The sequence below is a fragment of the Diuraphis noxia genome, unplaced genomic scaffold (genome assembly GCF_037042655.1).
Source record: "Diuraphis noxia isolate RWA-SAM2 unplaced genomic scaffold, SU_Dnox_SAM2 contig0006, whole genome shotgun sequence".
NCBI lineage: Eukaryota > Metazoa > Arthropoda > Insecta > Hemiptera > Aphididae > Diuraphis > Diuraphis noxia.
Genome location: NW_028301716.1, coordinates 6,009,816 through 6,025,381, shown reverse-complemented (window position 1 = coordinate 6,025,381; position 15,566 = coordinate 6,009,816). Strand labels below are relative to the sequence as shown.

The window sequence follows — 15,566 nt, the reverse complement described above, 5'->3', positions numbered from 1 at the left end:
TTAAGAATGGCTATTAAAAGTTCAAAAACTTCACTAGTATGCAGTGAACATTTTTTAATTAGTGATTTTGTAAAGACTAAAAAATGTGATTATACCTATTCATTGAATATACTATACTGTATTTACAACATAGTTTATTGTTTAATTGAGTGATTTTTGATTTTTGTTAGTTAGCTCACCTGTCAAGGTTAAAAGATTAGCAAAACATGCAGTGCCTTCTCAAAATATACCATTAAGATTATTTGATAAATCCTTAAACAGTCCTACAAAAAGGAAAATTATTCAACGTGCTGAAAGATATGCAAGAAGGAAACTTCATTTTAGTTTGTAAGTATAATTTCGATTTATTTAGTGGTTTTTAAAATATAAATTAATATATTTTTATAATTTTGTTTTAAATTTTTAGAAATGAGTCATGTAGGAAAAATGATTCGTTTGATGAGCCACACATTCTTTCAGAGGACATAACTTCCAACGATGGTGTAAATGATTTAATATTTTCGACATCCATGAAAATACCAGAAAATAAAAAACATAATGGTTGCAAGTTAGAGCTTACTAATTCTAAACTAGTAACAGAAGATAAAGGAATTCAAGTAGATTTGTTGGATCTGTATTCCATCTCAAAAAATACAATTATGGATTTACTTCAATCAGATTCTGATTTAAATTCGTTCACTGGTCTCATGAACCTATCTCTATTAGATAAACTGGTGACAATTTCAGACAGAGTGTTAATGAAACTTAACTATACAGTCAGTTTTAGCATAGATACCAGAAAACGTATTTTTCTCACATTGACTAAATTGAAATTGAATATGTCATACAATTGTCTTGCTGTGTTATTTGGAATATCTGCTGTGAGTTGCAAAAATTATTTTATTGCTACTGTTGATTTACTGTATTTAGTCTTGAAGCCATCAATACTTTGGTCGTCTAAACAACTAAACAAAAGAAACATTCCCAAATGTTTTCTTAATTTCATGGATACTAGAGTTGTGTTAGATTGCACAGAAACCACTGTTGAACGACCTAAATGTCTAACCTGCAGAATACGTACATATTCACATTATAAAGGTAATCATACCATTAAGTGCATGATTGGGATATCACCAGATGGGTTAGTATCATTTTTGAGTCCTGTATATGGCGGAAGAGCAAGTAACAAATTTATTTTTAATGACAGTGGAATATTAAATAAATGTGAAGAAGGTGACTCTATAATGGTTGACAAAGGATTCCTTATCGATAAAGAGTGTACTGATCGAGGAGTCAAATTGCATAGGCCATCTTTATTAGGGAAACAAAAACAATTGAGTTCTGATGATGGCATTGTGAACTGTGAAATAGCAAGAGCCAGGGTACACATTGAGAGAACAATCCAAAGGATAAAAATTTTCAAGATTTTTCAACACAAAGTTGCATGGGTAAATTTAAGCCAAATAGATAAAATAATGTGTATTGTTTGTGGAGTTGTTAACTTAAGCAATCCCATTATAAGTAACACAGGATTTGAAATAAAATAATACTAATTATAATTAATTTTTAATTGTTTTTTATTAATCTATGAACAATTTCATTAAAATAAATACTAGTCAAAACATTGTAAAATTCTTGGCAAAAAGTAATATCAAATTTCACTTGAATAGTTAAAATTGAATTATCAAATGTGGAATAGATTATTAAGTAGGCATTATCTAAATTACATAACAATAAACCAAGCTGTATTTGTGCATAATATTTATGTTTAGATTTTAATGACAACTCTCCATTGTTTACATTAATGTACTTCAATGTAGCAATCAAATCAGATCCACATAAATGTTTTCCTTCTACAGGACATTTTACTTCCAGAAGCCAGTAATTATGTAGTCCACATTTTACAAATCCATCTGGACTAAATCCAAACCATGGACAATTTATATTGACAATAAATCCTAATCTAATAACTTTAACATCAAAATCATGTTCAAAACACAAAAGAGCATTTTTCTCATTATCTAAACCATATTTAGTAGCACTGTTGCCAATAAAATTAGAAAACATCACAAATTTGACCTTAAAATCCCAATTACTGTTTATACCTTTTGCATAAGTAAAAAAATTATAAGATGAAGTGCCAGTGATTCTACATTGCCTCATTTTTTTCCAGATAGGACCACTTTGATTCAATGTTTTGTTACAAATATCGATAGCTTGTTCTTTATTTATAACTATGTTAGTCAAATAATAATTTTTGACTTCCTGGCAATAGTTAATACTAAATGGTGACTCTAAACTATTTGAAATTATAGAATTCTTTGAAGTTACAAATTTTTCCAACATAGATAATTCATCAAGGTCTAATTTTTCAGGTACATTTTCATAATCTATTGGTTCATGGCGGCCAAATCTATGGACTGCATATGCTGAGTTAGGAAATCCTGAATGAAAATAAATATGTACTAATAACAAAAAGTTAAAAGTTAATTTAATTTTAGGTTAATTTAGTCAAGTTAAAAATTAATACACACTTTTTATGAATGGTTTATTAAGTTAAAAAAAATAATTTGTTTATACAATTTTTTCCCAACCCAAAATAAAATTATAGACTGTAGTTTAAATAATTAAGTTAATGAAAATCCAAATGTAACTAGTTAAGTTGAAAAGTTAAATTTGAATTAACTTTAACTTTTTAACTCTTTAATGCCCAGCCTTGACAATTATATACCTTGCAAAAAGAAATTTTGTATTTCAGTATTCATCTCTTCTGATAATTCATTTGGCAATGACTGTTCATACACACTTGATGCCAATACATTTTTTACATGACAAAATTCTTTTATAGGAACAGGCTTATGAATATCTTTGCTGGTGGCAAAACTAAGTTTTCCCCATTTTTGAGGCAGATCAGTACAGCTTAGCGCAACCAGATCATCTTCAGAAGTTCTAATAAATAAAAAAAAAAATTATATATTTTAATTTTAGGTGCCCATAATAGAGTTGAACTTAATAAATATTCTGAACAGAATACAAATAATCAGTGGCGTATATAGAGGGGCGGCCTAGTGGGCTGTATTTCATTAATATCATTTTATGTTGATTTTTTTTTAATTCTCACTTTTGAAGTTTAAGTATGAAACCAACAATATGTTTACACTTTCCTGTACCAGCTTTACATGAACATGTCCCCAACAGTTTAACTTCTTTGTTCAACATTGAATTTATAACTTCAAGCTAAAGAGGCAAATAAGTAATTAATACCATGTTTTTGTAATAAAATGTGAATAATATGATTTAAAATTTAAATCTTACCTGGTGAGGTTTTCCATTCAAGTCACTAGTTTTTAAACATAATGCAACCAATTTTAACCTGTCATCTGTATTTTCCAAACAAGCATATTCAATTATATGATTACATTTAACTATTTGTGTACCTTCAACAAATGGTCTTTTAAAATCCCCCACATAATCAATAATATCTGTTAACTCAATGACAGACTTGAACATTGTTTTAAAACTGTGAGATTTAAATTTAAATTATAAAAGTAGTAGTTTCTTAAAGTAGTTTTCAGACTTTTCATATCTTTTATATGTTAATATTTTGACCATGCGCCCGTTTCAGCTTATCAGACTACAGCGCCCCTACATTTGCTTTTGATCGCGAATAGCGAATCACCAATCACAAAATTCGACGGCGATTCCCGCTTATCGCTTTTCGCCTTTTCCGATGTTTGCGCGTTACTGATAACGGACGTGCGATTCTCGGCGGCGGGTGCCGAGATTTTCGCTTTTCGCCCCCCGTACTACCGTTTTCGACCTTTTTTCGGCCCCGTTCGAGCTCTCATCGCGTTCCCCGTGAGTTTTTACCGTCCGCGCGGTCCGCTCTTCTCCCGTGCGCCGTCCGCCGGGGCCGAGACGTCGATCGCCAGAACCGTCGCCGCCCGTCGTCCGTCGCCCGGATTTCCAGACGTTTTAGTTTTTCCCCGATCCGTTTCGTCTCTTTAAAGGCCGCGAGTGCTTTTTTTCGGTTCGCAGCCTTCCCCGCCGTCTTTTACGTGCCTACACCTGTACACGATTTTGTTTGAATTCAATAAATCACATCAATATAATGTGTGTTGTTATAGACATACAGAAGGATGTACTGCCACGCGTACTACATAATTAACGTGTACCGTGCCCATAGGTTGGTCGGGGACACAAATCGTGATGCCATCGGGAGAATAGCTTTAATCATTATTGTAGCAAACAGCTGCACGTCGCCTGATGTACACACGATTCTGTGATGTGATACATCGTACTTGACAATTAAACGAGCGAGTTGTAGTGATGTGTAGTGCCTACGTGACCAAATACAAATGGACATCACAGCTCAACGTAACAAATCGTTCTCACTTTAACGGCTGTATATATATCGTTATAGAATTACACAATTCTGTTTGACTTGGTGCATTGAGCAATACATACACAACAATAATAACGCATATATACAGTGTATGTAATTGCAATGTATTCGCATTCGGTATGCCTTCGCGTGACTAATAGCATAATATATCTAATTGGAGTAATATATACACCGGAGAGGTTGTAAAACAAGTAGTACATGACTTGTATTCTTTATTAAACACACATCAGGCATTACAATGTATTCGAATTGGGTATTTATGTTTGCTGTGCTTTCTGTTGTCTGTGATACGATTTCACCCAAACACGGTACATAACAATTAAATATATGTGATGTGTAGATTATAAACTCTACTGTAATATACTGGATTTTATAGTGTACTAATTTGGTAAGCGACGTTAATGTTCCCCTGCTCTTATGTGTTGTTTATGTTTTAAAAAATAAATAAACATGTAAGTATTTAATGCACAACAATATATATTGTAATATGTAGTACATGACTTATATTTTTTAACAAAACACAATGTATTCGTATTGGATGACTATGATCACCTTTAAAATGCAATATTTAATAGTATTTGGAATACATAAATATATATATTATATATGATTTGATGAAAACAATGGTGTGTGTAAGTATTCATATATTGTAAAATAAGTGCATTATGCAATAATATATAAAACAACGGTATATATAATGTTACGAACCCCTGAATCTGATTATTATAAATATGAATAATATAATGAATATTATTCTACATGATATTTTGTAAGACCATCAGGAATAGTGTGTTGTGCGACGGCTAGACCGTGGAATCCGCTGACACAGGATTTTGATTGTGACACGGAGCGTCGTCGTACAATACACTATACGGGAGGCCAGTCAGTCTTATAATTACGTCTGAACCGATACATTGTTATTAGCCGTAGTAAATAATAAAATATAATTTTTATTTAATTATTTTGCGTACGTTATTTTATTTTGTTGTGTAAAATCATAACATTTTTTGGTGGCAGCGGTGGGATCCGATAGTATTCCAGTTCTACGCTCGAGAATAATAATTACTTAAATCGGCAAATTAATAACCGTATTTTATATACCGTGTATAAGTAGTGAACAGACGTAATTTGTTTTCGTCAAGACTCAACAGATACTTCAGACCATCCACAAACACTCAAGAAAATCGCAGACAATCTACCAGAATCTCATTCATCTCAAATTCCTGAAAAACCAGGTATATTATTTTTTTTCTTATTCAACACATGTTTCTGGTGACGCCTACAGAGCGCAGCCCGAATCGTTGACTGATGAAAATAATCGATAGTGAAAATCGATAGTGATAATCGATAGTGAAAACCGATTGTAAAAATCGATAGTGGACATCGATAGTCAACATCGATATCAGTTGATAACATATCAATTGATATCTTATCAATATCAACAATCTTATCATCATCAACAATCTTATCAATATCAACAATCTTATCAACATCAACAATCTTATCAATATCAACAATCTATCAATACACATTATACATACACTACGTCGGATTAACCAACAACGACATCGGGACGAAACCCACTATACGTAGTGGTCCTCGCGCCAGCAGTTTCGAGGCAAGCGATCGTCGTTCCCACAAGAGCAGTCGAAGCGGATATACGTCGTTGATACAGCGTTGCAGACTACCGATACCAACAACAGCAGTCCAAGCCAACCAGATCATTTCAAACATTCACTGCAGAACATTATGGCCAGTTCAACTGTTTATTTGGTATTGTGAGTAATTGACAATTAATGTAATATTTATATATTATTGTTATTTTTTTTTTCTTTTCGCTCTTTCTCTCTATACTCATATATATTTCAAATTCGAAATCAATATTTTTTTTTATATTTACTTTTTATTTTATTATATTAAGTAGTAAATGAGCGATAACGAGGAGGATACCACTGAGTCCAGTATCCATTCCCCGGTACCCACACCTCGTGTTAGTTTACCTGTAAGATTTGCTAACCCAGACAATCCAAAGTCAGAGCGTCCTATAGCCCTTCTTTCGTCAGAAACTTTAATAGGTCAAACAAAACAATTAGTTGATAACAACGAATCTCTCTTAACAAATATTACCCAAACCTTAGTTGAAGTAGATAGGACATTAAGTTTAACTGATAGCATAATGAATAACGATATATTGAATCAAACCATAGAGCCTAACGAGGGGGGAAGCCAAACATTATTAGAACCTAGTAAAATCACAGGTAGTTCGTCGAGTGAAAACGTCCAAAAATTGACGCAGATAACAGAATCTTTATCCACATCAGACAGAGCGGTGGACACTATAGGTCTAGAAGCGGCACTAAAACTTTTACCCTCAACTTTCAGTGGAATCAATCAAGAAGACCTTGAAGTCTTTCTCGAACAATGCGAGTTTGCGATAATGTGCGCAAACGAACGTGCAAAACCAAGATTGTTACAAGGAATTATGATAAGGTTAACAAATAAAGCTCGAGCAGCAATCAAATTTCGAACCATTAATACTTGGAACGAGCTCAAGGAGACGTTAAAAAACTCACTAGAGCCTAAACGCACTACTACACATTTATACCTAGAGCTGTACTCAAGCAAACAAAGGCCAAATGAAGATGTAGCTTCGTACTCTTCACGCATTGAATCATTACAGACACTCATTCTGGAGCAAGAAACCAGTGGAAAAACTTTAGAAGCAGCTACAGCTTTGGAGAATAGTTTAAAAGCGCAAACCATCCAAGTATTCATCGAGGGACTTGGAAATCTTAAAGATTTCATAAAGGCAAGAAACCCTCCTACCCTGGACAAAGCCATACAGGCAGCACGTGAAGAGGAGAGAGTGAGAAAATCTCTCGAAGAATCCAAACGATTTTATGAAGTACCTAACAAGCAACACCACGGTAAAACCCCGAACAAAAAACCAATTACACCATGTTTCCATTGTGGAAAAATGGGGCATTGGGCACGGGATTGCCGATCACAGCCAAGTACATCAAACAGCGGAAACTCAACAAATCAACCACCAAGGGTTACAGTTAACACTATCACCTGTAGATACTGCAAGAAACCCGGTCACACTAAGGAAGTGTGTCGGAAATTAAAATACGTTAATTCTAAAAAGGGAATAGAAACTTCAGAAAACGTATCGAAAAATCAGGGAAACCAATCGCAGTCGGACATCAACGGCGGACGTCCGGCAAGCAGTATAAAAACAGCCGCAGTCTCTTTCCAAAATTCGTCTTAATGACTTCCATTAAACAGAAACTCGACAACGACAATCACATTACCTGTCAAAGTCTCCAGACCAATACAGAATCTATCCGATTTCTGCTCGATTCGGGCAGTGATCTAAACTTAATTAAACTTTCAGCTCTTAAAGGTGACGTAATGGTGTACGATAATACCATTTACCAACTAAAAGGGATCACAGAACATTGTATTCATACGTTAGGATCTACAAATCTTGACATTCAAGTTGGAGGTGACAAACGAACTGTTGAATTCCACGTTGTACATCCTTCATTTCCAGTGCCACACGAAGGAATATTAGGAAAACCTTTCATAGTCGGACAAGGAGCAATTGTAAATTATCAGACAAACGAGTTAACACTCACGGATCATTCCAGCATTACACTACAACCACGTACAGAAATTATTGTAGCAGTTCCGGCACCAGGCACAGCAGACGATATTCAAATCCTGGTTGATAATCAAAAATTAGCAGAGTCCATTACATGTGGAAATTGCATCACCACAGTAAAAAACAAAGCCGTTTTTTTATCACTAATAAATCCAACAGAGAATTCTATTCAAATTCGAATCCCTAATCTAGAACAATTAATTCATGAAGAATTCAACGAAGCTTACGTGCATACAACACAAATTCAAGAACAATCAGAAACTCCGATAAAACGTAACAGAATAGTCCTTTTACACGAAGCTCTTCGAACAGACCATCTTAATGAAGAAGAGAAATCTTCTTTGTTGTCACTCTGCAACGACTACTCAGATATATTCTTTTTAGATGGTGACAAAATTAAGGCAACTACGGCGATTGCACACGAAATCAGAACCTCAGAAGCAGTGCAACCAATAAATGAGAAACCGTATCGTTTGCCACAACGACATCGGCAGGAGATAACTGACCAGATGGAAGCACTAGAATGGGACGGAATAATCACTCACAGTGATTCACCTTGGAATGCCCCTCTACTAGTGGTATCAAAGAAACCAGACATCAATGGAAAAGTCAAGTACCGAGTCTGCGTAGATTTCAGAAAATTAAATCAAGTAACAGTGGGAGATGCCTTCCCACTACCAAACATTACGGACATTTTGGATCAGTTGGGGAAATCAAAGTATTATACAACCCTAGATTTAGCCCAGGGTTACCATCAGGTCCCGATGAACCCTACGGATCGTGGAAAGACAGCTTTTTCGACAGACAAGGGTCACTACGAGTTCTCACGCATGCCGTTTGGACTGAAAGGTGCCCCCGGAACTTTTCAACGACTAATGAACCAGGTACTTCTAGGACTAAATGGATTAAAAGCCTTTGTGTACCTTGACGACATTATAGTATATGCTAAAGATCTCTCCGACCATACACAGAAACTCACTGATATTTTTAATAGGCTCAGACAATACAATTTAACACTTCAACCCATAAAATGCGAATTCCTCAGAAAGGAAGTAACGTACCTAGGGCATCGAATCACAGACGAAGGTGTAAAACCAGACCCTCAAAAAGTGGAATGTGTTCAGAAATTTCCAGTACCAAAAAACGTCAAAGAAATCAAATCTTTTCTTGGGTTATCCGGATACTACCGAAGATTCATCCAAAACTACGGCCAAATCGCAAAACCTTTAACAACATTACTCAAGAAGGATGTTCCGTTTAGGTGGAGTGACTTGTGCCAACAATCATTTGAAACATTAAAAAATTGTTTAACCCAATCTCCGATACTTCAGTACCCAGATTTCACAAAACCTTTTAACCTTACGTGTGACGCCAGTAACTATGCTATAGGCTGTGTTCTTTCCCAAGGTCCAATAGGTAAGGATTTACCAATAGCATACGCTTCGAGAACCCTAAACAAGGCAGAAATTAATTATAACACGACAGAAAAGGAACTTTCCAGTATAGTATGGGGTATAAAGGTATTTCGACCATATCTCTTTGGACAAAAATTTAATGTCATAACGGATCATCGCGCACTAGTATGGCTCTTCAATCTAAAGGACCCTGGTTCCAGGCTTACTCGTTGGCGACTGAAATTAGAAGAATATCAATATACGATTCAATACAAGCCGGGAGCAAGTAATACTAATGCCGACGCTCTTAGTAGAATTCACAGAGTTGTCACTAGAGCACAACAAAACACTAACACCACTGACTCTATTCAAAACATCGAAAACCAAGTAATACCTTCAGAAATTCCTAATTCATCCTCAGAAACTCAATCACAACTTCCAGAGCATTCAGAGCCTTCAAAGTCACAAGGAACAGATGAGTACAATAGTTTCTTAACAGCTGACTCAAGTAAAAAAAAATCTACACCAAATGTTCTCGAAATCCAAGGGAATATTTTTGACGAAAAGCTGAATGCATCTCTAGTAATAGATGTATCGGCAGATTTTAAAATGACACAAGGACTAGCGTTAGCTGTGCGAAGAAAATTCGGGAACATCCCCTCACTGCGTAATCTAAACAAATCCGTCACGGAAATTGCCTCATTAGACACAGAAAATACATCAATATTTTATCTAATCACAAGAGAACACTATTGGCAAAAGTCTACATACCAAAACGTGTTCCAAAGTCTCATAAATCTTAAGAAAATCTGCACGGAACGACAAATTCCACATCTGGCAATGCCGCGTTTAGAGTGCGGTCCGCAAGGATTGAAATGGGAAACCATTCGCTCCATGTTATGCTATATATTCCGGAATTCTACTACCACTATAAAAGTGATGGTAAAAGAGCAGCCGACACAAGAAGAACAGCTACAAATACTGAAAGAATTCCACGAAAATCCTATGGGTGGACACCAAGGAATTACTCGTACTTATCGACGAATATCTCAACAATATCAATGGAAAGGTATGAGACGGATGATAAAAAACTACGTCTTATCATGTACAGTTTGTCAACTTAGCAAGACAACTAACCGAACAATCAAAGAGCCTATGGTGGTCACGACCACTGCATCTCGTCCTTTTGAAAAAATATTCATGGACATTGTTGGTCCATTACCTAAGTCGGCTAGCGGAAACACATTTATCCCAACATTACAGGATGACTTATCAAAATTCGCATGGGCAGTCCCCATGTACAATCACGAAGCCAATACTGTGGCACATCACTTCGTTACTCAATTCGTATGTCTGCATGGACTTCCACAGACTCTCGTCACAGATTGCGGAACTGAGTTTCTAAGTAAAGTCTTTAAGGAAGTATGTAATCAGCTAAAGATCAAACAGACTTCGACAAGCCCTTATCACCCGCAGAGCAATGGATCATTGGAAAGGAGTCACAGAACCTTAGGCGAGTACTTGCGTAGTTTTGCAAATAAAGATCCTCAGAATTGGGACGCACATGTTCCATTTGCTATGTTTTGCCATAACTCAACAGAACATTCTGCTACGAAATTTCAACCCTACGAACTAGTCTATGGAAACAAACTCACAGTTCCAAACTCATTTACTCGGACTCCGGAACCCCAGTATAATTATAATGATTATTGTCATGAATTAAAGAAAAATATGCAGGAAGCTCATCAATTAGCTAACGTTAAAATCTCTAAACATAAACCCTGGTGACAAAGTAATGATGCAAGAAAAGCAAAGCAAAGGGAAACTAGCACCGAAATGGCTAGGACCCTATATTGTTATAGAATCTCACCCAGACTCTTCAAATCTAACAATACAAAAAGGGAACACACTAGTAACTCTGCACAAAAATTTGTTTAAAAAGTTTCATGAAAGGAATTAAACTATGTTTCAGAATTAGCATGATCACCCTACAACCTATACAATCTTCAATCAAGAATCTCGAAATGAGTGATTTTAACAGAGCATTCACACCAATGTTTAATGTAACATCTTTTGGAAACAATCAAGGACTGTACTATGAGTCACATGGAGATATTAGATTATCACATCTCAGTTGGAATTTGGTAACTTACCTCGATCTCGATACATTCATTTCGAAATACGCCATGATAATGAAATACTACGAAGCAACTACGGATATTTGTAAGGAAATGACAGAAAATTTTGGAAGCGTGGAAATATCTAACACTTGTGAACTATTCCTACAACAGTTTTCTCGAGCAACATTACCCTATTTAAATGAAATTGACACAAATCATCGTAGTTTGATGTTAGCCATTGGTTATAAACAGACAGAAGACACTAGGATTCGCCGAGGATTGGGATCTGCCTTTAGGCGTGTGGCCAACGTTCTACATGGCATGTGCTCAAAAATCGATATTGAATTCATAATAAGCAAAATAATAGAGTTAAACAGAACCAAAGCTAACAGCCTAAACTTGATACCAGAGAAGATAAGAATAGCACAAACAGAAGCAAATCATACTACACAGAAAATTGAAAAACAACAACAAAAGCTGGAGGAAAACCTTCATTTCTTACAACAACAAACAAATAGTAGTATTCAAAACATTAATAAACTAGAATTTAAAACCAGAATATTAGAACAAGTTTTTACATTTGAAGTAATATTGAACAAGTATGCATATGAAACTCAGAACCTCGTAGCCGTATTAAATGCAGCAGTAGACGGAAAATTACACACTAGTATGTTCACACCACAAAAGCTATACAGAGAATTGCTAGAAATAAAAATGGAAATACCTATCGGAAATGCTCTTCCATTGGAAGTTAACACTGAAACTCTAATCGAATTTTACAAATTATCCGAAATCACCATAATTCACAAAAATAATTATTTAATATATGTTATGGAAATTCCTTTAATTTCCAGCGATGAGTATACTATGTATCAACCGATACCATTACCAATACAATACAATGGGAATACAATAATACTAATCGATCCAGAATTAGACTATATAGGATTTAGCAGAGACAATGAACATTTCCTAACGCTAAGATTAGAACAATGGGAAAAATGTATACAAGCAACACCCTACAAGATCTGTAAGGACATTCAACAAATCCACCATAGTGCAACATCCGGGTTATGTGCTATCTCACTAATCACAAATCACCAATCAAGCTCGAATAATTGCAAAGTCAAGTTTTTATCCCTACATTCACCAATTTGGCATAAATTATCTCAAACCAACTCCTGGATATATTATAGTCAAACCGAGATAGGAACTATAACTTGCCAGAATTCACCACAAACATCTAAAATTGAGATTTCAGGGGTAGGAAGGCTGACTTTATCTCCCTTATGTAAAATCCACATAGGAAATTCTATACTTTTCACAACTAATCGATCAATTAAGAATACCCAGTATGATATTATACCAGATAATAAAAATAACTTAATGAAAAAATTGGAAGAATCTGTTAAGAATGTTTTGCCCCAGAACGTTACGAGCAACATCCCAATTAAAGATCTTAACCATTTAGCAAACATAGCATCTGATATTAGTAAGCTTCCACACGTTTCCTCAGAACCTCTATTAATATTAAGAATTGAATTTTATGTAATAATTATTTATGTATTTTCTATATTTTTCGCCATTACAATTAGCATAATAATTTATAAACTAAGAATTAATCGTATTAAAACATACAACCCTGAAATACCAGATAGTAAATCAAGTAGTAGTCAGGTTGAAATTCAAGTATAAAATTAATTGTATTCAGTAATTTTATTTAAATTTGTACAATTTGTAACTTTTATTTTATTTTTTTTCTCTTACTGTAATGCACTGACCTCCTCAGAACATTTCGGATCCTCGCAGACACTTAGGATTGGGTGAAACTCGGTGGTCATAGGACCCCCGTGTTTCATTTAGTCTGGGGGGTGTTACGAACCCCTGAATCTGATTATTATAAATATGAATAATATAATGAATATTATTCTACATGATATTTTGTAAGACCATCAGGAATAGTGTGTTGTGCGACGGCTAGACCGTGGAATCCGCTGACACAGGATTTTGATTGTGACACGGAGCGTCGTCGTACAATACACTATACGGGAGGCCAGTCAGTCTTATAATTACGTCTGAACCGATACATTGTTATTAGCCGTAGTAAATAATAAAATATAATTTTTATTTAATTATTTTGCGTACGTTATTTTATTTTGTTGTGTAAAATCATAACAATATACACGAGAGGTAAGAATATATGATTTATAGAATTCACATATGTATTCAATGGGTTAAATGGAATATGATTCATTATTAATTATATCAAAAAACAGCTTAACAGTAGTAGTTTCCACAGAGATTAACAACTCAAATAGTAGGTAGGTCCCGTTAGGCGTTATGTATAGTAACCGTAAGTGTGTAGATCGATACCGTGATCGTCGACTTGGCGGCGGCAATGATAATCGGCACGGTCGGTGTTTTTTTGCATTTTTTTTTTTCGAATTTTTCATTGGAAACGTTTTAAAAAAAAAAATTTAATTGGCCGCGAGTCTGTTTCAAATCCATCCATATCGTACCTACGTCTTCTAACAATATATTGCGTGTACGACATTACCGTACATTATTATGCCGGGTTTACACTAAGCCGACAAAATAGCGACTTTCTGTCTCGCGACGAAATGGAAACATAAATGATAATTATTGTACCGTCGGCTAAATTTTTGCATTTGCTACATCACGGGGTGACACACGTCTTATGTATAATACCATATAAGTATATCATTAAATCGGTTGACTATGTTTATAGAATTATGACTTATTACCGCGGTAACTCGGTTGCATAAAGTTTAATAAATTATTATTCAAGATTATCATCTAGGCAGTGGTTTCAAATGTATTTCGTTATTCAAATGCAAGTCACACAAACAATAAATTATGTCAATTTCATTTCATTTTTACTGCTTAACAATTATTCCAAATTGACACTTTTAAATTCTGTATTTGTAAGTTTTACACTAACATGCTGCTGCAATAATGTTTTAGTCAAAACAATCTATCCAACTAACTTTGTTTAAAACATAAATGTAGATCATGCAGTCGATAGTTATCGGTGCCTACACTTACTGTTGTAGAGTCGACAACACGTTTGTAACTGCGAAACACACAGGCATATTAACACTTATTGTTTCAGCCTAATCAACATAAATAAACACCGTTCTTCTGTATTTTAAAATACAATTGAAAATGTTGACCGTATTTATGTTGTTTAGGTAGGACTGTGTGGAACTATGTTTCTATTGCATAGTTCACACACACAAAGTTATTTATTAGTTATCTCACTTTTATTTTACCTATAACAAATGATCAAAACACTTATACATTTCACAGTATGTATACTGTATACTCACACGATACTATGCAAGTATCTGATATAAATATTCTGCATAACATAAATCTCACCTCAGACTTATCATATAATATTATAATTTGTTCTACTGCTGTTATTGATTATGGCTTTCTACTGAATTCTTTATTTGTGAGACGTGTACTAGGGATTCAATCATTCCAAATTCTGTAATGGGTGCCTACACTTAATGTTGTAGAGTCAACAACAAATTTTGTTTCTACAAAACTCATAGGCATATTAAACACTTATAAATAAAAATTATTATAAAGATTATGAATATGTATGTATGAACACACCAATTAAACGTTCTTCTGTTTTGTTCTACTGCTCATATAAATTACAATTGAATAATATGTACAATAATATGTTGTTAAGGTATAACTGTATGGAACTGTATGTTTCTTTTGCATAGTTCACACACACACAATAAGCAAGGTTACAGTTATTTATAAGTTATAACTCACATTTATTTTAAATGTGCCTTTAACAAATGAACAGAACACTTATCCATTTCACAGTAACTTATAATGGACTTTCTTTCATAAATCTCACCTCAGCACATTCAAGTAGATTAACGAATATTAAAATTTCATAACTCATCTTATACCAGTTTTGTTCAACTGACTACTGCTGTTATTGATTATGTTGCCTA

At 34.5% G+C, this 15,566-nt stretch overlaps 3 protein-coding genes across 3 annotated transcripts; 2 read left to right on the top strand and 1 right to left on the bottom strand.

Annotated features, from left to right (window-relative positions):
• Positions 1-1,526, top strand: LOC149054693 (uncharacterized). The gene is made up of 3 exons (XM_089230184.1): positions 1-85; positions 171-327; positions 407-1,526. Exons 1-3 carry the CDS (start codon positions 7-9, stop codon positions 1,524-1,526), a joined length of 1,356 nt encoding a protein of 451 aa, XP_089086310.1. The 5' UTR covers positions 1-6.
• A 1,570-nt stretch (positions 1,527-3,096) lies between these two features.
• Positions 3,097-3,508, bottom strand: LOC149054692 (uncharacterized). Its single transcript, XM_089230093.1, has 2 exons — positions 3,295-3,508; positions 3,097-3,216 (listed from the first exon to the last, which is right to left on the bottom strand). The coding sequence occupies exons 1-2, from the start codon at positions 3,487-3,489 to the stop codon at positions 3,097-3,099; spliced, it is 315 nt and encodes a 104-aa protein (XP_089086219.1). The 5' UTR covers positions 3,490-3,508.
• A 7,883-nt stretch (positions 3,509-11,391) lies between these two features.
• On the top strand, positions 11,392-13,260 carry LOC149054691 (uncharacterized). The gene has a single exon (XM_089230078.1). The coding sequence runs from the start codon at positions 11,392-11,394 to the stop codon at positions 13,258-13,260; it is 1,869 nt and encodes a 622-aa protein (XP_089086204.1).
• The last annotated feature ends 2,306 nt before the right edge of the window (positions 13,261-15,566 follow it).

What these genes read in the sequence shown, in the direction of transcription:
- LOC149054693 (XM_089230184.1), top strand. Translation starts at nt 7, where the DNA reads ATGGCTATTAAAAGTTCAAAAACTTCACTAGTATGCAGTGAACATTTT. An exon ending in TTTTGTAAAGACTAAAAAAT is followed by an intron (nt 86 to 170) that starts GTGATTATACCT and finishes GATTTTTGTTAG; the next exon opens with TTAGCTCACCTGTCAAGGTT. An exon ending in AGGAAACTTCATTTTAGTTT is followed by an intron (nt 328 to 406) that starts GTAAGTATAATT and finishes TTAAATTTTTAG; the next exon opens with AAATGAGTCATGTAGGAAAA.
- LOC149054692 (XM_089230093.1), bottom strand. Translation starts at nt 3,489, where the DNA reads ATGTTCAAGTCTGTCATTGAGTTAACAGATATTATTGATTATGTGGGG. An exon ending in TGAATGGAAAACCTCACCAG is followed by an intron (nt 3,217 to 3,294) that starts GTAAGATTTAAA and finishes TTGCCTCTTTAG; the next exon opens with CTTGAAGTTATAAATTCAAT.
- LOC149054691 (XM_089230078.1), top strand. Translation starts at nt 11,392, where the DNA reads ATGAAAGGAATTAAACTATGTTTCAGAATTAGCATGATCACCCTACAA.